At 51.1% G+C, this 22,876-nt stretch overlaps 2 protein-coding genes across 9 annotated transcripts in view; both read right to left on the bottom strand.

Annotated features, from left to right (window-relative positions):
- Positions 1 to 3,348: 3,348 nt before the first annotated feature.
- kctd13 (potassium channel tetramerization domain containing 13) lies at positions 3,349 to 15,325 on the bottom strand. Of its 5 annotated transcripts, XR_011189334.1 has the most exons (8): positions 14,777 to 15,061; positions 13,395 to 13,627; positions 12,572 to 12,741; positions 10,204 to 10,290; positions 9,654 to 9,706; positions 9,370 to 9,565; positions 3,638 to 7,036; positions 3,349 to 3,590 (listed from the first exon to the last, which is right to left on the bottom strand). XR_011189334.1 is itself a non-coding variant. In XM_069188375.1 (7 exons), exons 2-7 carry the CDS (start codon positions 13,609 to 13,611, stop codon positions 6,788 to 6,790), a joined length of 972 nt encoding a protein of 323 aa, XP_069044476.1. In that variant the 5' UTR covers positions 13,612 to 13,627; positions 15,068 to 15,325; the 3' UTR covers positions 3,349 to 6,787. The 5 variants fall into 5 exon arrangements, 4 of the variants coding, with proteins under 4 accessions (XP_069044476.1, XP_069044474.1, XP_069044477.1 ...); XM_069188375.1 differs by lacking the exon at positions 14,777 to 15,061 and adding an exon at positions 15,068 to 15,325 and having other exon boundaries at positions 3,349 to 7,036; XM_069188373.1 differs by having other exon boundaries at positions 3,349 to 7,036.
- Positions 15,326 to 20,191: 4,866 nt separating this feature from the next.
- sez6l2 (seizure related 6 homolog (mouse)-like 2) overlaps positions 20,192 to 22,876 on the bottom strand; it is a 29,174-nt gene continuing 26,489 nt past the window's right edge. For all 4 annotated transcript variants that reach the window (XM_069188362.1, XM_069188364.1, XM_069188363.1 and 1 more), the window contains one exon: positions 20,192 to 22,874. In XM_069188362.1, the coding sequence (XP_069044463.1) occupies positions 22,845 to 22,874 (30 nt within the window). In that variant the 3' untranslated portion in view covers positions 20,192 to 22,844. The remainder of the gene's footprint in view (positions 22,875 to 22,876) is intronic.

Below are 22,876 nucleotides of genomic sequence, written 5' to 3'. Positions count from 1 at the left end.
TGTAACTTGTTTTTGCAATTAAAATAAATGTTTAATCTCCAATACTAAAAAAAAAAGCCTAAAAAGAAAATATTATTGGACCATTTTAATTTATGAATGTTAGCTTTACCCAGAATTACTTCATTATTATTATTATTATTATTATTATTATTATTATCATCATTAATTACCAATTTGCTATAAATAAATGCTCCCCACCACCCCCCAAATTTTCTTATTACAGCAAAACATCAAAATCCTTAAATCCAAAAAACACCTTGAAATGCCTACAAACAAAACTCTGCAAATCTGTCCAAAATAACTTCACACGAATTTTCCTGCTCGTGCTTACATTTAGGAAGTGCCATTTTAACTGGAGAAAACAACATCTTTCCCCTTATCTGTGTTATAACACCTCTCAGGGGTTGTCCAACCCAATTTCCCTCCAAACTCTTCATTCCAAGATGAGAAACCAGGACGGGTACAAAGATTCCTGGTGTGCGTGTTGTCATCTTTCTAATCCTTTTCCACACCCTCGCTGAAAAAAAACAATTCTAAAACCAGAAAGGAGATCCGTCCCTCTGTATAAAATAAAATCCAGCGAGCTGCAGCGTCGTGGTGACGGAGACCTGCGCGTTTGGGGAAGGTGGCCCTGAAACTCTTCAACCTTCATGTGGGTCACGACCCACGGTACCTGCCGTCTAACCCGCAGGGCGGCGGATCAGCCCTCTCTTACGGTTTCAATCACAGTAGAGTCAGCAGACAGCCCCTACTCTCAGAGAGAGCAGCGGGGTGTCCAGCCACTGTCCTGCGTCCTTCCCGGTCACACTCCGCCTGTTCGGACAGACAGCGCCAGATCCACACCTCCTCTCCGGCCACCTCTGAGATCACAGACACCCCTCGACACGCCAGCCTCTGACCAACACCTGCGAGTTGTATCGTGAGGCCCAGCAACGCTCATCTCGAGAAAGAAGCAAGGTGACAGTGAGCCTGTCTCTCGATAATAATAATACAGTGTGTGATCTCCTGTCCCAGCCTGAGGAACAGTGAGCCTGTCTCTCAATAATAATAATACAGTGTGTGATCTCCTGTCCCAGCCTGAGGAACAGACAGTGAGCCCGTCTCTCAATAATAATAATACAGTGTGTGATCTCCTGTCCCAGCCTGAGGAACAGTGAGCCTGTCTCTCAATAATAATAATAATAATACAGTGTGTGATCTCCTGTCCCTGCCTGAGGAACAGTGAGCCTCTCAATAATGCTCCATATGTTTATATGGAAATATCTTATGATGTGTCTGTATTATATGTGTCTGAAGATTTTTTAGGTAATTGTATTTGTTTTGCTTTGGCAACACTGATTGTACTCATGGGTCATTCCAATAAAGCACCTTGAAGTGAATTCTGCAGATCGGTCACAGAGTGATATTTTGATGGTAATTAACTCCTTACACAGATATAGTGCTTTAGAGGAATTGGGGATCCCCTCCAGCAGCAGCAGTGTGGAGCCCCACCAGTGCGCTCACACACAGCAGCTCTCAGGGCGAGGAGGACAGGTCAGAGGTCATTAATAATGTCCTTATACTTATATAGCGCCTTTCTGGACGCCCCGCTGGTGGTGGGGATCCCCTCCAGCAGCAGCAGTGTGGAGCCCCACCAGTGCGCTCACACACAGCAGCTCTCAGGGCGAGGAGGACAGGTCAGAGGTCATTAGGGGTTACTAGGAGGCCAGGACTGGTCAAGACCAGGGGGACACCGGGGTAACACCCCAACTCTTTTATAGAGACACCCCGGGATTGTTCATGACCACAGAGAGTCAGGACCCCGGTTTCACGTCTCACTTCTTGTTCAGGGATGGGTGAGTTGATCCCAGACGTGCTCAGTGGGGTGTGTGTGTGACTGGTCAGGCCCTGACTCTCTCAGGCTCTGTGTTGTTCAGGGATGGGTGAGTTGATCCCAGACATGCTCAGTGGGGTGTGTGTGTGTGTGTGTGTGACTGGTCAGGCCCTGACTCTCTCAGGCTCTGTGTTGTTCAGGGATGGGTGAGTTGATCCCAGACGTGCTCAGTGGGGTGTGTGTGTGTGTGACTGGTCAGGCCCTGACTCTCTCAGGCTCTGTGTTGTTCAGGGATGGGTGAGTTGATCCCAGACGTGCTCAGTGGGGTGTGTGTGTGTGTGACTGGTCAGGCCCTGACTCTCTCAGGCTCTGTGTTGTTCAGGGATGGGTGAGTTGATCCCAGACGTGCTCAGTGGGTGTGTGTGTGTGTGTGTGTGTCACTGGTCAGGCCCTGACTCTCTCAGGCTCTGTGTTGTTCAGGGATGGGTGAGTTGATCCCAGACGTGCTCAGTGGGGTGTGTGTGTGTGTGTGTGTGACTGGTCAGGCCCTGACTCTCTAGGGCTCTGTGTTGTACAGGGATGGGTGAGTTGATCCCAGACGTGCTCAGTGGTGTGTGTGTGTGTGACTGGTCAGGCCCTGACTCTCTCAGGCTCTGTGTTGTTCAGGGATGGGTGAGTTGATCCCAGACGCGCTCAGTGGGGTGTGTGTGTGTGTGTGACTGGTCAGGCCCTGACTCTCTCAGGCTCTGTGTTGTACAGGGATGGGTGAGTTGATCCCAGACGCGCTCAGTGGGGTGTGTGTGTGTGTGTGGGACTGGTCAGGCCCTGACTCTCTCAGGCTCTGTGTTGTTCAGGGATGGGCGAGTTGATCCCAGACGTGCTCAGTGGGGTGTGTGTGTGTGTCACTGGTCAGGCCCTGACTCTCTCAGGCTCTGTGTTGTTCAGGGATGGGTGAGTTGATCCCAGACCTGCTCAGTGGTGTGTGTGTGTGTGACTGGTCAGGCCCTGACTCTCTCAGGCTCTGTGTTGTTCAGGGATGGGTGAGTTGATCCCAGACGTGCTCAGTGGGGTGTGTGTGTGTGTGTGACTGGTCAGGCCCTGACTCTCTCAGGCTCTGTGTTGTTCAGGGATGGGCGAGTTGATCCCAGACGTGCTCAGTGGTGTGTGTGTGTGTGTGACTGGTCAGGCCCTGACTCTCTCAGGCTCTGTGTTGTACAGGGATGGGTGAGTTGATCCCAGACGTGCTCAGTGGGGTGTGTGTGTGTGTGTGTGACTGGTCAGGCCCTGACTCTCTCAGGCTCTGTGTTGTACAGGGATGGGTGAGTTGATCCCAGACGTGCTCAGTGGGGTGTGTGTGTGTGTGACTGGTCAGGCCCTGACTCTCTCAGGCTCTGTGTTGTTCAGGGATGGGTGAGTTGATCCCAGACGTGCTCAGTGGGGTGTGTGTGTGTGTGTGACTGGTCAGACCCTGACTCTCTCAGGCTCTGTGTTGACCTCTGTCTCACTCACACTCACTCAGAAGGACAGACCAGGTCTGGACAGACATGATGAGGTTTTATTCAGGCTCAGACTCCCTCTCGCCTCAGGACACAGCAGCCCGGCTCGTGGTCAAACTACTGGCACTTGATCTGCTTGGAAGTGTCTGCTGGTCAGTCCCTGTGCTGGTCAGTGTCCAGCAGTCAGTGTCCAGCAGTCAGTCCCTGTGGTGAGTCAGTGTCCAGTGGTCAGTCCCTGTGCTGGTCAGTCCCTGTGTTGGTCAGTGTCCAGTGGTCAGTGCCTGTGGTGAGTCAGTGTCCAGCGGTCAGTCCCTGTGCTGGTCAGTGCCTGTGGTGAGTCAGTGTCCAGCGGTCAGTCCCTGTGGTGAGTCAGTGTCCAGCGGTCAGTCCCTGTGTTGGTCAGTGCCTGTGGTGAGCCAGTGTCCAGTGGTCAGTCCCTGTGGTGAGCCAGTGTCCAGCAGTCAGTGCCTGTGTTGGTCAGTGTCCAGCGGTCAGTCAGTGTCCAGCGGTCAGTCCCTGTGGTGAGCCAGTGTCCAGCGGTCAGTCCCTGTGGTGAGCCAGTGTCCAGCAGTCAGTGCCTGTGTTGGTCAGTGTCCAGCGGTCAGTGCCACAGACCGGGACAGAACCACAGGCGTACCGGCACAGGGTACGAGAGACCGGGCCAGAACCATGAGCTTCCGGGAGCAGAAACACATTTACAATAAATACAAAACCAAATTCAAGGAGCAACAAGGATCAGCAGAGCTACAGTCGTCCAGCCCTGAGAAACAGGACAGACTGCTGTATTCTCTCCTCTCTCTCCCTGTGTCTCCTGTCCTGCTGTGTGTGTTTATGACTGAGGGACTCTCTGTGATCTCCTTTCTCCCTGCGTCTCCTGTCCTGTGATCGCCTCTCTCTCTCACTGTGTCTCCTGTCCTGTGATCGCCTCTCTCTCTCACTGTGTCTCCTGTCCTGTGATCGCCTCTCTCTCTCACTGTGTCTCCTGTCCTGTGATCGCCTCTCTCTCACTGTGTCTCCTGTCCTGTTGTGTGTGTTTATTACTGAGGGAGTCTCTGTGATCTCCTCTCTCTCACTGTGTCTCCTGTCCTGTTGTGTGTGTTTATTACTGAGGGAGTCTCTGTGATCTCCCCTCTCTCTCACTGTGTCTCCTGTCCTGTTGTGTGTGTGTATTACTGAGGGAGTCTCTGTGATCTCCCCCCTCTCTCACTGTGTCTCCTGTCCTGTTGTGTGTGTGTATTACTGAGGGAGTCTCAGTGATCTCCCCTCTCTCTCACTGTGTCTCCTGTCCTGTTGTGTGTGTGTATTACTGAGAGAGTCTCCGTGATCTCCCCTCTCTCTCACTGTGCCTCCTGTCTTGTTGTGTGTGTTTATTACTGAGGGATTCTCACTGATCTCCTCTCTCTCACTATGTCTCCTGTCCTGCTGTGTGTGTTTATTACTGAGGGAGTCTCTGTGATCTCCTCTCTCACCATGTCTCCTGTCCTGTTGTGTGTGTTTATTACTGAGGGAGTCTCTGTGATCTCCTCTCTCACTGTGTCTCCTGTCCTGCTGTGTGTGTTTATTACTGAGGGAGTCTCTGTGATCTCCTCTCTCACTGTGTCTCCTGTCCTGCTGTGTGTGTTTATTACTGAGGGAGTCTCTGTGATCTCCTCTCTCACTGTGTCTCCTGTCCTGTTGTGTTTATTACTGAGGGATTCTCTGTGATCTCCTCTCTCTCTCTCACTGTGTCTCCTGTCCTGTTGTGTGTGTTTATTACTGAGGGAGTCTCTGTGATCTCCTCTCTCTCACTGTGTCTCCTGTCCTGCTGTGTGTGTTTAATACTGAGGGAGTCTCTGTGATCTCCTCTCTCTCACTGTCTCCTGTCCTGTTGTGTGTGTTTATTACTGAGGGAGTCTCTGTGATCTCCTCTCTCTCACTGTGTCTCCTGTCCTGTTGTGTGTGTTTATTACTGAGGGAGTCTCTGTGATCTCCTCTCTCTCACTGTGTCTCCTGTCCTGCTGTGTGTGTTTAATACTGAGGGAGTCTCTGTGATCTCCTCTCTCTCACTGTCTCCTGTCCTGTTGTGTGTGTTTATTACTGAGGGATTCTCTGTGATCTCCTCTCTCTCCCTGTGTCTCCTGTCCTGCTGTGTGTGTGTATTACTGAGGGAGTCTCTGTGATCTCCTCTCTCTCCCTGTGTCTCCTGTCCTGCTGTGTGTGTATTACTGAGGGAGTCTATGTGATCTCCTCTCTCTCACTGTGTCTCCTGTCCTGCTGTGTGTGTGTATTACTGAGGGAGTCTCTGTGATCTCCTCTCTCTCCCTGTGTCTCCTGTCCTGTTGTGTGTGTTTATTACTGAGGGAGTCTCTGTGATCTCCTCTCTCTCCCTGTGTCTCCTGTCCTGTTGTGTGTGTGTATTACTGAGGGAGTCTCTGTGATCTCCTCTCTCTCCCTGTGTCTCCTGTCCTGCTGTGTGTGTGTATTACTGAGGGAGTCTCTGTGATCTCCTCTCTCTCCCTGTGTCTCCTGTCCTGCTGTGTGTGTGTATTACTGAGGGAGTCTCTGTGATCTCCTCTCTCTCCCTGTGTCTCCTGTCCTGCTGTGTGTGTATTACTGAGGGAGTCTATGTGATCTCCTCTCTCTCACTGTGTCTCCTGTCCTGCTGTGTGTGTGTATTACTGAGGGAGTCTCTGTGATCTCCTCTCTCTCCCTGTGTCTCCTGTCCTGTTGTGTGTGTTTATTACTGAGGGAGTCTCTGTGATCTCCTCTCTCTCCCTGTGTCTCCTGTCCTGTTGTGTGTGTGTATTACTGAGGGAGTCTCTGTGATCTCCTCTCTCTCCCTGTGTCTCCTGTCCTGCTGTGTGTGTGTATTACTGAGGGAGTCTCTGTGATCTCCTCTCTCTCCCTGTGTCTCCTGTCCTGCTGTGTGTGTTCATCACTAAGAGCTGATGGAAAAAACAAGAGTATCTTCAACTTGTGCTTAAAAAAAACATTTCAATGAAAAACTCAAATAAATACAAAAACGGAATTATCATCATATAAATAACTTAATACCAAAAAAACTGAATAATGCTGCACAGTAAAGTGAATTATCAAGATGAGTCCCTCACTGCGGTCTGAAGGATAAACATCCCTCCTTTCTCCACTGCCTGTACCCCTGTACCCCTGATCGCTGCCTGACCCCTCCCCCGGGATCAGCCCTTGTGCACAGTCTGCTGCCCGTGACCTCTGACCCCTGACCCCACCCCCCGGGATCAGCCCTTGTGCACAGTCTGCTGCCCGTGACCTCTGACCCCTGACCCCTCCCCCGGGATCAGTCCTTGTGCACAGTCTGCTGCCCGTGACCTCTGACCCCTGACCCCTCCCCCGGGATCAGTCCGTGTACACGGTCTGCTGCCCGTGACCCCTGACCCCTGACCCCCTTCCCCAGGATCAGTCCGTGTACACAGTCTGCTGCCCGTGACCCCTGACCCCTGACCCCTGACCCCATTCCCCAGGATCAGTCCTTGTACACAGTCTGCTGCCCGTGACCTCTCTCGTCGTGCGTGATGTGTCTGCGCACGTGAATCCGCCTCACCCTCCTGTCCCCGCCCCCGGCCCCGCCCCCTTCCTCCTCTGAGTGGAGGCTGCCGGGCGACAAGGCCGCACCCCCGGTGTCCAGGATGGAGGAAGCCACGCCCCCTGATCCTTTCTCATAGATGAGGATGTTGAGAGTCTCTTCGAAAATACGAGCCTCTGGGAACTCCACCTGAGAGAGAGAGAGGGGTTAATACACACACACTGACTGGACACTGCAGTACATTAACACTGCACTGAGAGAGAGAGGGGTTAATACAGACACACTGACTGGACACTCCAGTACATTAACACTGCACTGAGAGAGAGAGGGGTTAATACAGACACACTGACTGGACACTCCAGTACATTAACACTGCACTGAGAGAGAGAGGGGTTAATACAGACACACTGACTGGACACTCCAGTACATTAACACTGCACTGAGAGAGAGAGGGGTTAATACACACACACTGACTGGACACTCCAGTACATTAACACTGCACTGAGAGAGAGAGGGGTTAATACAGACACACTGACTGGACACTCCAGTACATTAACACTGCACTGAGAGAGAGAGGGGTTAATACAGACACACTGACTGGACACTCCAGTACATTAACACTGCACTGAGAGAGAGAGGGGTTAATACAGACACACTGACTGGACACTCCAGTACATTAACACTGCACTGAGAGAGAGAGGGGTTAATACAGACACACTGACTGGACACTCCAGTACATTAACACTGCACTGAGAGAGAGAGGGGTTAATACAGACACACTGACTGGACACTCCAGTACATTAACACTGCACTGAGAGAGAGAGATGGGTTAATACAGACACACTGACTGGACACTCCAGTACATTAACACTGCACTGAGAGAGAGAGATGGGTTAATACAGACACACTGACTGGACACTCCAGTACATTAACACTGCACTGAGAGAGAGAGGGGTTAATACAGACACACTGACTGGACACTCCAGTACATTAACACTGCACTGAGAGAGAGAGGGGTTCATACAGACACACTGACTGGACACTCCAGTACATTAACACTGCACTGAGAGAGAGGGGTTCATACAGACACACTGACTGGACACTCCAGTACATTAACACTGCACTGAGAGAGAGAGGGGTTAATACAGACACACTGACTGGACACTCCAGTACATTAACACTGCACTGAGAGAGAGAGGGGTTCATACACACACACTGACTGGACACTCCAGTACATGAACACTGCACTGAGAGAGAGAGGGGTTCATACAGACACACTGACTGGACACTCCAGTACATTAACACTGCACTGAGAGAGAGAGAGGGGTTAATACAGACACACTGACTGGACACTCCAGTACATTAACACTGCACTGAGAGAGAGAGAGGGGTTAATACAGACACACTGACTGGACACTCCAGTACATTAACACTGCACTGAGAGAGAGAGGGGTTCATACACACACACTGACTGGACACTCCAGTACATGAACACTGCACTGAGAGAGAGAGGGGTTAATACAGACACACTGACTGGACACTCCAGTACATTAACACTGCACTGAGAGAGAGGGGTTAATACAGACACACTGACTGGACACTCCAGTACATGAACACTGCACTGAGAGAGAGAGGGGTTCATACACACACACTGACTGGACACTCCAGTACATGAACACTGCACTGAGAGAGAGAGGGGTTCATACACACACACTGACTGGACACTCCAGTACATGAACACTGCACTGAGAGAGAGAGGGGTTAATACAGACACACTGACTGGACACTCCAGTACATTAACACTAGACTGAGAGAGAGAGAGGGGTTAATACAGACACACTGACTGGACACTCCAGTACATTAACACTGCACTGAGAGAGAGAGGGGTTAATACAGACACACTGACTGGACACTCCAGTACATTAACACTGCACTGAGAGAGAGAGGGGGGTTAATACAGACACACTGACTGACACTCCAGTACATTAACACTGCACTGAGAGAGAGAGAGAGGGGTTCATACAGACACACTGGACACTCCAGTACATGAACACTGCACTGAGAGAGAGAGGGGTTCATACAGACACACTGACTGGACACTCCAGTACATTAACACTGCACTGAGAGAGAGAGGGGTTCATACAGACACACTGACTGGACACTCCAGTACATTAACACTGCACTGAGAGAGAGAGGGGTTCATACACACACACTGACTGGACACTCCAGTACATTAACACTGCACTGAGAGAGAGAGGGGTTAATACACACACACTGACTGGACACTCCAGTACATTAACACTGCACTGAGAGAGAGAGGGGTTAATACACACACACTGACTGGACACTCCAGTACATTAACACTGCACTGAGAGAGAGGGGTTCATACACACACACTGACTGGACACTCCAGTACATGAACACTGCACTGAGAGAGAGAGGGGTTCATACACACACACTGACTGGACACTCCAGTACATTAACACTGCACTGAGAGAGAGAGGGGTTAAGCAGACTCGCACCTTGGTCTGCTTCTTCTCGGTGGCGTAGACGATGGAGGTGCAGCAGACCTCCGCGATCTTGCGCCCGTCGCCGTAGAAGGACCAGCAGCAGATCTCGTCCCCCAGCACGTCCTTGGTGAAGAGCACGCGCCCGTTGAAGCGCAGCCCCAGCTTGTCGAACAGCTCGATGTTCTTCAGCAGGTTGTCGTCCGAGTTGCTGGAGAGGGGGGCAAGGGGACGTCACCGCCAGGCGGTCTCCACGGAGACGGGGGTGGGGAAGGCGTGGGGGGGTGGTAGGCCATTACCTGGTGTAGGAGTACTTGTTGTTCCCTCTGTTGTGCTGGAGCTTCACCACAGGCTGAAAATGAAAGGGCACACCAGGTCTGAGTCGAAAATGGCTGAATCCCAAGGGAGGAACTACATTTCCCAGAACCCCCACCCCCCCCACACAACCGCACGGTGCCCAGGGGAGGCCTGTGCGAGCTGGAGTCTTGGAGGAGGACACAGAACTACACGTCCCAGCATCGCCTCCAAGGGTGGTGCCCGGGGAAGACCTGCTGGAGGTGCTGTCCTGCTGCTCCATGGAGGACACACAGCATAATTCACGAACGACCGAACACAGAGGGAAGAACTACACTTCCCAGGATTCAGAACATGGGTGGTGCCATGCAGAGGACGGTGGGAGCCGTAGTCCTGCAGCATCAAGTGGGACAGGGAGGATAAATCACACAAGGGCAGAAACCAAAGGGAAGAACTACACTTCCCAGGATGCAATCCACAGGTGGGTCTATGCAGAGGACTGTGGGAGCCGTAGTCCTGCAGCTCTAAGCACGATGTACTGGGACGTCTGCTCACCTTCCTCCACGAGATCATTCTCTGCTCCTCCTTCTGAGACGTGATCATGGGGATTCGGCACAGACCCTCATGTCTCTCCCTCTGCTTCTGAAAACACAGAGCAGGACACCAGTCAGTCCCCCCAGTCCTCTGCTGGACGCAGTGGAGTCCCTCTCAATCCAATTCAAGGTGTCTTATATGCATGAACAATTAATACAATCAGTGCTGCCAAAGCAAAACAAATACACTTGACATAAACAAAACCGACATTTACAATAAAGCCACAATCATAAGATACATAGACTCTAGCCAAATGGAGCATGATTGAGAGATAGACTCACCGTTCCTCAGGCTGGGACAGGAGATCACACACTGTATTATTATTATTGAGAGACGGGCTCACTGTCTGTTCCTCAGGCTGGGACAGGAGATCACACACTGTATTATTATTATTGAGAGACGGGCTCACTGTCTGTTCCTCAGGCTGGGACAGGAGATCACACACTGTATTATTATTATTGAGAGACGGGCTCACTGTCTGTTCCTCAGGCTGGGACAGGAGATCACACACTGTATTATTATTATTGAGAGACGGGCTCACTGTCTGTTCCTCAGGCTGGGACAGGAGATCACACACTGTATTATTATTATTGAGAGACGGGCTCACTGTCTGTTCCTCAGGCTGGGACAGGAGATCACACACTGTATTATTATTATTGAGAGACAGGCTCACTGTCTGTTGCTCAGGCTGGGACAGGAGATCACACACTGTATTATTATTATTGAGAGACGGGCTCACTGTCTGTTCCTCAGGCTGGGACAGGAGATCACACACTGTATTATTATTATCGAGAGACGGGCTCACTGTCTGTTCCTCAGGCTGGGACAGGAGATCACACACTGTATTATTATTATTGAGAGACAGGCTCACTGTCTGTTCCTCAGGCTGGGACAGGAGATCACACACTGTATTATTATTATTGAGAGGCTCACTGTTCCTCAGGCTGGGACAGGAGATCACACACTGTATTATTATTATTGAGAGACGGGCTCACTGTCTGTTCCTCAGGCTGGGACAGGAGATCACACTGTATTATTATTATTGAGAGACAGGCTCACTGTCTGTTCCTCAGGCTGGGACAGGAGATCACACACTGTATTATTATTATTGAGAGACAGGCTCACTGTTCCTCAGGCTGGGACAGGAGATCACATACTGGGCTGCCAGACCAACTGAGTTCCCTCTTCCCTCTCCCAGTAGGATTGGGACCTGTTGTGGTTTTGGCAGGTGTGGGAACTCTGGGATTAGATTTCTGAATTTGGGGAAGAATGTTTCTCTAATCCCAGAGTATCTGTCACAGTGCAGTAGGAAGTGCACCTCTGTCTCTATTTCTCCCTGCTGGCAGTGGGAGCACAGCCTGTCCTCTCTGGACAGCCAGGTCTGCCTGTGTCCAGTGTGTGTGTCCAGGCTGTGGTCACTGAGCCTGTCCTCTCTGGACAGCCAGGTCTGCCTGTGTCCAGTGTGTGTGTCCAGGCTGTGGTCACTGAGCCTGTCCTCTCTGGGCAGCCAGGTCTGCCTGTGTCGCCCAGTTTCTATGGCCAGGTTGTGGTCACTGAGCCTGTCCTCTCTGGACAACCAGATCTGCCTCTGTCCAGTGTGTGTGTCCAGGCTGTGGTCACTGAGCCTGTCCTCTCTGGACAGCCAGGTCTGCCTGTGTCCAGTGTGTGTGTGTCCAGGCTGTGGTCACTGAGCCTGTCCTCTCTGGCCAGCCAGGTCTACCTGTGTCCAGTGTGTGTGTGTCCAGGCTGTGGTCACTGAGCCTGTCCTCTCTGGACAGCCAGGTCTGCCTGTGTCCAGTGTGTGTGTCCAGGATGTGGTCACTGAGCCTGTCCTCTCTGAGCAACCAGATCTGTCTGTGTCCAGTGTGTGTGTCCAGGCTGTGGTCACTGAGCCTGTCCTCTCTGGACAGCCAGGTCTGCCTGTGTCCAGTGTGTGTGTCCAGGCTGTGGTCACTGAGCCTGTACTTCGTCAGGGTCTGTTTCTGTTTGTTATTTTTTATTTTGGTCAAATATTCAGCTAGTGTGTATTGTCTGTTTAAGGTTCTGTAGCATTCCAGTTTATGTTGTGTTTGTGTGTGTGTCCCAGTGTGTGAGATATTGCTGTTTGATCTGTGCTGTGATGTGGTTGAGTCTGGGTTGTGGTGCTCTAGCAGTGCTGTCCTGAGGCTGGTTAGTGTTGGTGTGGCTCAGGTCGGTGAGCCTCAGGACCAGCTGGCTCAGGGGGCTCTGTTTTGGGCTCAGCTCTTGGCTCAGCAGGACCTGTGCTGTCTATATTAACCCCTCTATCTCTCTGTCTCTCAGCGGGTGTGTCTGGGTGTGCGCTCAGTACCTGCAGAGCGGTCAGGCAGTGCTGAACGAGCCCCTGGACTCTGTAGAACCGGGCCTCAAGCAGAACCTCCTCCAGTTCGCGGGTCGTCTCCGGCAGGGGTACCGAGCCATCCCGAAGAAAATTCAGCACAGAATCAAAGTGACGCCCACTGCGGTCCACTATAACCCAGCCTATAACAGAGAAAGAGAGGGGTTAATACATACACACTGACTGGACACTAGAGTACATTAACACTGCACTGAGAGAGAGAGAGGGGTTAATACAGACACACTGACTGGACACTCCAGTACATGAACACTGCACTGAGAGAGAGAGGGGTTAATACACACACACTGACTGGACACTCCAGTACATTAACACTGCACTGAGAGAGAGAGGGGTTAATACACACACACTGACTGGACACTCCAGTACATTAACACTGCACTGAGAGAGAGGGGTTAATACAGACACACTGACTGGACACTCCAGTACATTAACACTGCACTGAGAGAGAGAGGGGTTCATACACACACACTGACTGGAAACTCCAGTACATTAACACTGCACTGAGAGAGAGAGGGGTTAATACAGACACACTGACTGGACACTCCAGTACATAACACTGCACTGAGAGAGAGAGGGGTTAATACACACACACTGACTGGACACTCCAGTACATTAACACTGCACTGAGAGAGAGAGAGGGGTTAATACAGACACACTGACTGGACACTCCAGTACATAACACTGCACTGAGAGAGAGAGGGGTTAATACAGACACACTGACTGGACACTCCAGTACAGTAACACTGCACTGAGAGAGACAGGTAGTTGGTCTGACCCTCTGAGTCGATGGTGGCCTCTGTGGACCCTGTACACATGCTCTTCAGGAGGTTGTCCGTCTTGCTCAGCGTCTGGATGGTAGTGTAGTGCAGAGCGCCCCCTACATTCAGCTTGACATATCTGCTGCCCGCCAGTCCTGTGCACTTCTCCTCCTGACCCCCAGGTGTCACAGGAAGTACTTCTGGCGGCTCACTTCCTGTGGGCTCCGCAGACATGGGTGCAAAGCTAAAACTGGAAACAAAGAACCAGCCATTAATGCACAGGACAGGAGACACAGTGAGAGAGGAGATCACAGAGACTCCCTCAGTATTAAACACACACAGCAGGACAGGAGACACAGTGAGAGAGGAGATCACAGAGACACAGAAGCCCTCAGTAATCAACACACACAACAGGACAGGAGACACAGTGAGAGAGGAGATCACAGAGACTCTCTCAGTAATACACACACAGCAGGACAGGAGACACAGTGAGAGAGAGAGAGGAGATCACAGAGAGTCCCTCAGTAATAAACACACACAACAGGACAGGAGACACAGTGAGAGAGGAGATCACAGAGACTCTCTCAGTAATACACACACAGCAGGACAGGAGACACAGTGAGAGAGGAGATCAGAGACTCCCTCAGTAATAAACACACACAGCAGGACAGGAGACACAGTGAGAGAGAGAGGAGATCACAGAGAATCCCTCAGTAATAAACACACACAGCAGGACAGGAGACACAGTGAGAGAGAGAGGAGATCACAGAGAATCCCTCAGTAATAAACACACACAGCAGGACAGGAGACACAGTGAGAGAGAGGAGATCACAGAGAAGCCCTCAGTAATCAACACACACAACAGGACAGGAGACACAGTGAGAGAGGAGATAACAGAGACTCTCTCAGTAATACACACACAGCAGGACAGGAGACACAGTGAGAGAGAGGGGAGATCACGGAGAATCCCTCAGTAATAAACACACACAGCAGGACAGGAGACACAGTGAGAGAGGAGATCACAGAGAATCCTTCAGTAATAAACACACACAGCAGGACAGGAGACACAGTGAGAGAGGAGATCACAGAGAATCCTTCAGTAATAAACACACACAGCAGGACAGGAGACACAGAGAGAGAGAGATCACAGAGACTCCTTCAGTAATAAACACACACAGCAGGACAGGAGACACAGTGAGAGAGGAGATCACAGAGACTCCCTCAGTAATAAACACACACAGCAGGACAGGAGACACAGTGAGAGAGAGGAGATCACAGAGACTCCCTCAATACTAAACAGACACAGCAGGACAGGAGACACAGGGAGAGAGGGACTAACACTGAGACACTGACTGAGGGAGACAGTGAGAAGAAATACAGTACTCTTTTGCACACGTACCAGTCGTGAGCAGTGCTCGGTACAGGATCCCCGGAGTCGACTTTAACACATTACTTCTCTAAAGAAATTATAAAGATTCACCGACTCGACGTACCGCCAGATATGATGTGTTTATTGGATGAACGCTGAAGGTCAACGTTCACATGAAGTGCACGACAGTGACACACAAATCATGGCTTACATTTTATTTTTCTATTTTCCCTGTCATATAAAAACACCGTGCTCCGCGTCTCATTCTTTGTCACTATATTATAAACAAGCGTCCATTGTGTTGATCGCTTTTCATCGTACCTACAGCGGACGCCGCCCGTTGGCTGAACTCGACGTCAATCAACCGCCTTGCGCGACCTCCTTTGACCTGATTGGCTGATCCGCAGCAGGAGGGGCGCTATCAGGCTTTTCCGGTTGTGGATTCCAGGCTGACGGATTGGTTATTTGTGTAGCTAGCCCCGCCTCCGGCCCGAAGACATGCAGATGAGTGGGATTGGTGGAGATGTTTTGGAGACCCCGCCTTTCGCCCGGTATACTGGCCGATGATTGGCCGGGTACGTTTTGTCTGCCCGCTGAATAGTTTGTCTTCACCGTCACGACCTGACATGATAAGGCGAGGGGGTGGGCGTGGTGGAGGGCGTGTCTTGCGACGAGATCCTGCTGTGATTGGACCCGGTTTCGACGCCCGTGGGCGTGGCGGCAGGGTGGACTCTGCTGTGATTGGCCCCAGGCCCTCAGGGGCGTGGGCGCGATGCGGGACTGGAGTCCGCTGAGTTTGGACGCCATTACACTGTATGAAAAAAAGAAGTAAATAAAGACGAGTTCCGCACGTCTTTCACGTCCCTGCGTGTCGATATAGTCTATACACACGCCTTCACGTCTGTTTCAAACTATTCAAGCGGGTGACTCTTCCGCGACCCTTCAACTCGCTCTGTGTGATAACGAGCGCGTGTATTCAGTAAGTCCATCACAAGAGACATCACGTCACGTCCTCGCCTCTTTGGTGGGGGAACTCCGCGGAGCAGTCCGGGGGGGTTTACAACAGGACATCAGTGTTACAGGGTTGCGGGACCGCCTTCAGGAAAGACACACTTGTCTGTATCCATGTTGAATCTCTGTACAGCAGGGGGTCTTATCTGGGTCAAGCGGAATCGTGGGCTTCATTGTGTGTGTGTCTCTCAGAGACAGTGAGACTGTGTGTGTGTGTGTCTCAGAGACAGTGAGACTGTGTGTGTGTCTCTCAGAGACAGTGAGACTGTGTGTGTGTGGACTGAGCCCTCTCTCTCAGAGACAGTGAGACTGTGTGTGTGTGTCTCTCAGAGACAGTGAGACTGTGTGTGTGTGGACTGACCCCTCTCTCAGAGACAGTGAGACTGTGTGTCTCTCTCTCAGAGACAGTGAGACTGTGTGTGTGTGTGACAGTGTCTCGGTTCTGTTCGGCTGGGCTCAGCCTGTGTGTCTGTGGAGCTGAGTTCTCTCTGTCCTGAGCTCGGCCCACACTGTCTCCCACGCTGACCACTGTGTGTGTGTGTCTCTCTCAGAGACAGTGAGACTGTGTGTGTCTCTCAGAGACAGTGAGACTGTGTGTGTGTGTGTGTGACAGTGTCTCGGTTCTGTTCAGCTGGGCTCAGCCTGTGTGTCTGTGGAGCTGAGTTCTCTCTGTCCTGAGCTCGGCCCACACTGTCTCCCACGCTGACCACTGTGTGTGTGTGTCTCTCTCAGAGACAGTGAGACTGTGTGTGTGTGTGACAGTGTCTCGGTTCTGTTCGGCTGGGCTCAGCCTGTGTGTCTGTGGAGCTGAGTTCTCTCTGTCCTGAGCTCGGCCCACACTGTCTCCCACGCTGACCACTGTGGAGCTCCCCTCGCGGGGGTCTCTGGATCCGCCCTGAACGAACCCCAGTCTGCCCAGTCCCCCCTCTCCTGTCTGTCCCCCCGGAGCGTGGACATCTCCTGCTGCGCCCCAACACTCAGGAGCTGTACCCCAGGGGTATCGGAGAGCTGCTGTCCACCTCCTGTTCCTGCTGCTGCTGCTCTTTTCACTGGTTTTGGACTCGTTCCTGTTGAGCGCCATGAGGAAAGGTGTTATATAGACCAAGAGTATCATCATCATCATTCAGATGTGCCCCAGCAGTAAACGGAGTCTAGCTCACCCCTGCAGCGTTCGGGGTCCCCGCTGGGTCCACTGTCCTGACAGGGGGGCTTCTGTGGGAGAGAGACTGGAGAGTGCTCTGACCTCTGACCTCTGCTCTGTGCTCCCCTCCTTCTCCCACATAACTCAATTCAATTCAGTTCAAGGTGCTTTATTAGCATGACCGATGGGTACAATCAGTGTTGCCAAAGCAAATAAAAATAATAAAATTAACATGGAACAAAACAAAAAATAGAAGTAAAATAAAATCTACAGACATGTTACAGACATTTACAACAAAGACATATTATAAAATATTGACATATTCTGTAGGCGGCTGGAGCATTATTGGGAGACGGACTCACTGTTCCTCAGGCTGGGACAGGAGATCACATACTGGGCTGCCAGATCAACTGAGTTCCCTCCTCCCTCTCCCAGTAGGATTGGGACCCGTTGTGATTCTGGCAGGTGTGGGAACTCTGGGATTAGATTTCTGAATTTCGGGAAGAATGTTTCTCTAATCCCAGAGTATCTGTCACAGTGCAGTAGGAAGTGCACCTCTGTCTCTATTTCTCCCCGCTGGCAGTGGGAGCACAGCCTGTCCTCTCTGGACAGCCAGGTCTGCCTGTGTCCAGTGTGTGTGTCCAGGCTGTGGTCATTGAGCCTGTCCTCTCTGGACAACCAGGTCTGCCTGTGTCCAGTGTGTGTGTCCAGGCTGTGGTCACTGAGCCTGTTCTCTCTGGACAACCAGGTCTGCCTGTGTCCAGTGTGTGTCTCCAGACTGTGGTCACTGAGCCTGTCCTCTCTGGGCAACCAGGTCTGCCTGTGTCCAGTGTGTGTGGTCACTGAGCCTGTACTTCGTCAGGGTCTGTTTCTGTTTGTTATTTTTTATTTTGGTCAAATATTCAGCTAGTGTGTATTGTCTGTTTAAGGTTCTGTAGCATTCCAGTTTATGTTGTGTTTGTGTGTGTGTGTCCCAGTGTGTGAGATATTGCTGTTTGATCTGTGCTGTGATGTGGTTGAGTCTGGGTTGTGGTGCTCTAGCAGTGCTGTCCTGAGGCTGGTTAGTGTCGGTGTGGCTCAGGTCGGTGAGCCTCAGGACCAGCTGGCTCAGGGGGCTCTGTTTTGGGCTCAGCTCTTGGCTCAGCAGGGCTTTGTGGTGGTAGGAATTTTGGTCACTGTTTTTTAGGTGTAGCCAATACTTTAATATTCTTTTCTGTATGTTTATCAATAGTAGGTACTGGCCTAATTCGGCCCTGCACCCGTTGTTAGGAGTTTTTCTCTGCACACGGAGGATGATTCTACAGATCTCCATGTGCAGAGTTTCTGTGGGGTGTTTGTCCCATTGGGTGTAATCCTGGTCTGTGAGGGGACCCCACACTTCACTGCCGTACAGGGCAATGGGTTGGATTACACTTTCAAATATTTGGAGCCAGATTCTTGTTGGTGGGTTGATGTTGAAGAGCCTCCTTCTTATTGCGTAGAAAGCCCTGAGTGCCTTCTCCCTCAGTGCCTTCACTGCCAGGTCAAAACTCCCGGAAGAGCTGATGGTGAGACCGAGATATGTGTAGCTGGATGTGTGCTCCAATGTGTTGTTGTTCAGTGTGAATTTGTACCTGTTTCCCTGAGGTCTGGCTTTCTTCTGGAAAACCATAACTCTGGTCTTGTCCAGATTGACTGTCAGTGCCCAGGTCTGACAGTACTGCTCCAGCAGTGCCAGGTTCTGCTGTTCTGGGTCCAGATTGACTGTCAGTGCCCAGGTCTGACAGTCCTGCTCCAGCAGTGCCAGGTTCTGCTGTTCTGGGTCCAGATGGGCTGTCAGTGCCCAGGTCTGACAGTCCTGCTCCAGCAGTGCCAGGTTCTGCTGTTCTGGGTCCAGATGGGCTGTCAGTGCCCAGGTCTGACAGTCCTGCTCCAACAGTGCCAGGTTCTGCTGTTCTGGGTCCAGATTGACTGTCAGTGCCCAGGTCTGACAGTCCTGCTCCAGCAGTGCCAGGTCCTGCTGTTCTGGGTCCAGATGGGCTGTCAGTGTCCAGGTCTGACAGTCCTGCTCCAGCAGTGCCCAGGTCTGACAGTACTGCTCCAGCAGTGCCAGGTTCTGCTGTTCTGGGTCCAGATGGGCTGTCAGTGCCCAGGTCTGACAGTCCTGCTCCAGCAGTGCCAGGTTCTGCTGTTCTGGGTCCAGATTGACTGTCAGTGCCCAGGTCTGACAGTACTGCTCCAGCAGTGCCAGGTTCTGCTGTTCTGGGTCCAGATAGACTGTCAGTGCCCAGGTCTGACAGTCCTGCTCCAGCAGTGCCAGGTTCTGCTGTTCTGGGTCCAGATGGGCTGGCAGTGCCCAGGTCTGACAGTCCTGCTCCAGCAGTGCCAGGTTCTGCTGTTCTAGGTCCAGATGGGCTGTCAGTGCCCAGGTCTGACAGTCCTGCTCCAGCAGTGCCAGGTTCTGCTGTTCTGGGTCCAGATGGGCTGTCAGTGCCCAGGTCTGACAGTCCTGCTCCAGCAGTGCCAGGTTCTGCTGTTCTGGGTCCAGATTGACTGTCAGTGCCCAGGTCTGACAGTCCTGCTCCAGCAGTGCCAGGCTCTGCTGTTCTGGGTCCAGATGGGCTGGCAGTGCCCAGGTCTGACAGTACTGCTCCAGCAGTGCCAGGTTCTGCTGCAGCCCCTGTTCTGTGGGCGACAGCAGGACCAGGTCATCTGCGTAGAGCAGGAACTTGATTTCTGTGTGGTGTAGTGTGAGACCAGGAGCTGCAGACTGCTCCAACATTCCTGCTAATTCATTGATATAGATATTGAACAGTGTTGGGCTCAGGCTGCAGCCCTGTCTCACCCCGCGGCCTTGGGTGAAGAATTTAGTCCTTGTGTTTCCAATTTTCACTGCACATTTGCTCTCTGAATACATGGATTTAATTATGTCGTACACTTTGCCCCCTATGCCACTTTGGAGTAGTTTATAAAACAATCTCTCATGCCAAATCGAGTCAAATGCTTTTTTGAAATCGACAAAGCAGGCAAAAATGTTTCCTTTGTGTTTTTGGTGGACGTGTTTGTCTATCAGTGTGTGTAGGGTGTAAATGTGATCAGATGTGCGGTGATCTGGCAAGAAGCCAATCTGACTTTTACTCATAACTCTCTCTCTCCTCCTTTCTTCTCTTCTCTCTCCCCTTTCCCCCCATCTCTATTCCCTCCCTCTCCTCCTCTCTCCTTTTCCATCCTACTTTCTCTTCCTGTCTCTCTCCTCCCTCTTCCTGTCTCCCTCTCTCCAGCAGTGTCCCAGTTATGAACAACAGACAACAGTGAGCAGTCCATGAAGTTTTTTTATTCAGCAAACAAGTTGATAAAAATTAATAAACAATAAACAGATCATAAATAAACACTGATGAGATCAGTGACCACTGCACCTGAGAAAGCAGCGTGTTCTGTTCACTCCTCGACTGCACAGCACAATACAACACACCCTCACCCCTGTCACCTGCCTCACTGTGTCTCCCGTCCCGACGTGTGTATTCATGACTGAGGCCTTCTCTGATCTCCTCTCTCTCACTGCGTCTCCCGTCCTGCTGAGTGTATTCATGACTGGGGCTTCTCTGTGATCTCTCTCTCTCACTGTTTCCTGTCCTGTTGTGTGTGTTTATTACTGAGGGATTCTCTGTGATCTCCTCTCTCTCACTGTGTCTCCTGTCCTGTTGTGTGTGGTTATTATTGAGGGACTCTCTGTGATCTCCTCTCTCTCTCTCACTGTGTCTCCTGTCCTGCTGTGTGTTTATTACTGAGGGATTCTCTGTGATCTCCTCTCTCTCACTGTGTCTCCTGTCCTGTTGTGTGTGGTTATTATTGAGGGACTCTCTGTGATCTCCTCTCTCTCTCTCACTGTGTCTCCTGTCCTGTTGTGTGTGTTTATTACTGAGGGAGTCTCTGTGATCTCCTCTCTCTCCCTGTGTCTCCTGTCCTGTTGTGTGTGTTTATTACTGAGGGATTCTCTGTGATCTCCTCTCTCTCTCTCACTGTGTCTCCTGTCCTGTTGTGTGTGTTTATTACTGAGGGATTCTCTGTGATCTCCTCTCTATCACTGTGTCTCCTGTCCTGTTGTGTGTGTTTATTACTGAGGGATTCTCTGTGATCTCCTCTCTCTCACTGTGTCTCCTGTCCTCCTGTGTGTGTTTAATACTGAGGGAGTCTCTGTGATCTCCTCTCTCTCCCTGTGTCTCCTGTCCTGCTGTGTGTTTATTACTGAGGGAGTCTCTGTGATCTCCTCTCTCTCCCTGTGTCTCCTGTCCTGCTGTGTGTTTATTACTGAGGGACTCTCTGTGATCTCCTCTCTCTTACTGTGTCTCCTGTCCTGCTGTGTGTTTATTAATGAGGGAGTCTCTGTGATCTCCTCTCTCTCTCAGTGTCTCCTGTCCTGCTGTGTGTTTATCACTGCGGGTTTATTACTGAGGGTGTGTTTATCACTGAGTGATGATACTGAGTGTTTGTCACTGACACAGTGCTGCAGATAACAATGGGGGATTGAGCAGGATGAAAAGTAGAAAATTTGCTTTTCTCAATAAATAGAAACTACAAAGACCAGAATGCAATGGGACGGCGATAACTGAGATACTATGGCAGCCAACTTAGATGGGAGGAAAGTGACATTCTCTTGTTTTCACATTACAGGATGCTCAATTTGGCACTGAATCGTTGACAGATGTATACATATATATTTTCATAGAGAAGATCTGATATTCAATCAAGTATATACATTCAATGGGCTACGTCTCTACCTGTCTCTCTCTCTGTCAGCCTGTCTCTCTCACTGCCTGTCTGTTTCAGTCTCCTGCTCTCTGTCTGTCTGTCTCTCAGTCTCAGTTTGAACAGACTCATAGACACAGACACAGTGTGATACACAGACACACAGTGACAGACTGAGACACAGACACACAGTGTGATACACACAGACACACAGTGACAGACTGAGACACAGACACACAGTGTGATACACAGATACACAGTGACAGACTGAGACACAGACACACAGTGTGATACACAGATACACAGTGACAGACTGAGACACAGACTCATACACACAGACACACAGTGACAGACTGAGACACAGACTCATAGACACAGACACAGTGTGATACACACAGACACACAGTGACAGACTGAGACACAGACTCATAGACATAGACACAGTGTGATACACACAGACACACAGTGACAGACTGAGACACAGACTCATAGACACAGACACAGTGTGATACACACAGACACACAGTGACAGACTGAGAGACACAAACACACAGTGTGTGAGACAGAGACACAGAGACACACAAACCCACAGAGTGACACACACAGACACAAACACACAGTAACAGACTGAGACACAGACTGTGAGACACAGACACACAGTGACAGACTGAGAGACACAGACACACAGTGACAGACTGAGAGACACAGACACACAGTGACAGACTGAGAGACACAGACACACAGTGACAGACTGAGAGACACAGACACACAGTGACAGACTGAGAGACACAGACACACAGTGACAGACTGTGAGACACAGACACACAGTGACAGACTGAGAGACACAGACACACAGTGACAGACTGAGAGACACAGACACACAGTGACAGACTGAGAGACACAGACACACAGTGACAGACTGTGAGACACAGACACACAGTGACAGACTGTGAGACACAGACACACAGTGACAGACTGAGAGACACAGACACACAGTGACAGACTGAGAGACACAGACACACAGACCGAAACCGACACACATGAAGTGAGAAACAGACAGAGACAGAGAGACAGGCGAAGGACAAGCACACAGACAGGCAGGATACAGAGTTCATCAGCACGAGGGCTCAGAGACAGACAGCCCGGAGGAGGCAGGCCAGTCGCTGGCGTGAGAGGGGCAAGACGCCGTTGGTCTGTCTGTCTCTCCCCTCACCGTTCTCTTCAGATGGACACCTCGTATTCCCTCGTGTCCT

Source organism: Lepisosteus oculatus, chromosome 4 (genome assembly GCF_040954835.1).
Source record: "Lepisosteus oculatus isolate fLepOcu1 chromosome 4, fLepOcu1.hap2, whole genome shotgun sequence".
NCBI lineage: Eukaryota > Metazoa > Chordata > Actinopteri > Semionotiformes > Lepisosteidae > Lepisosteus > Lepisosteus oculatus.
This window is presented reverse-complemented; position numbering and strand designations above follow the sequence as displayed.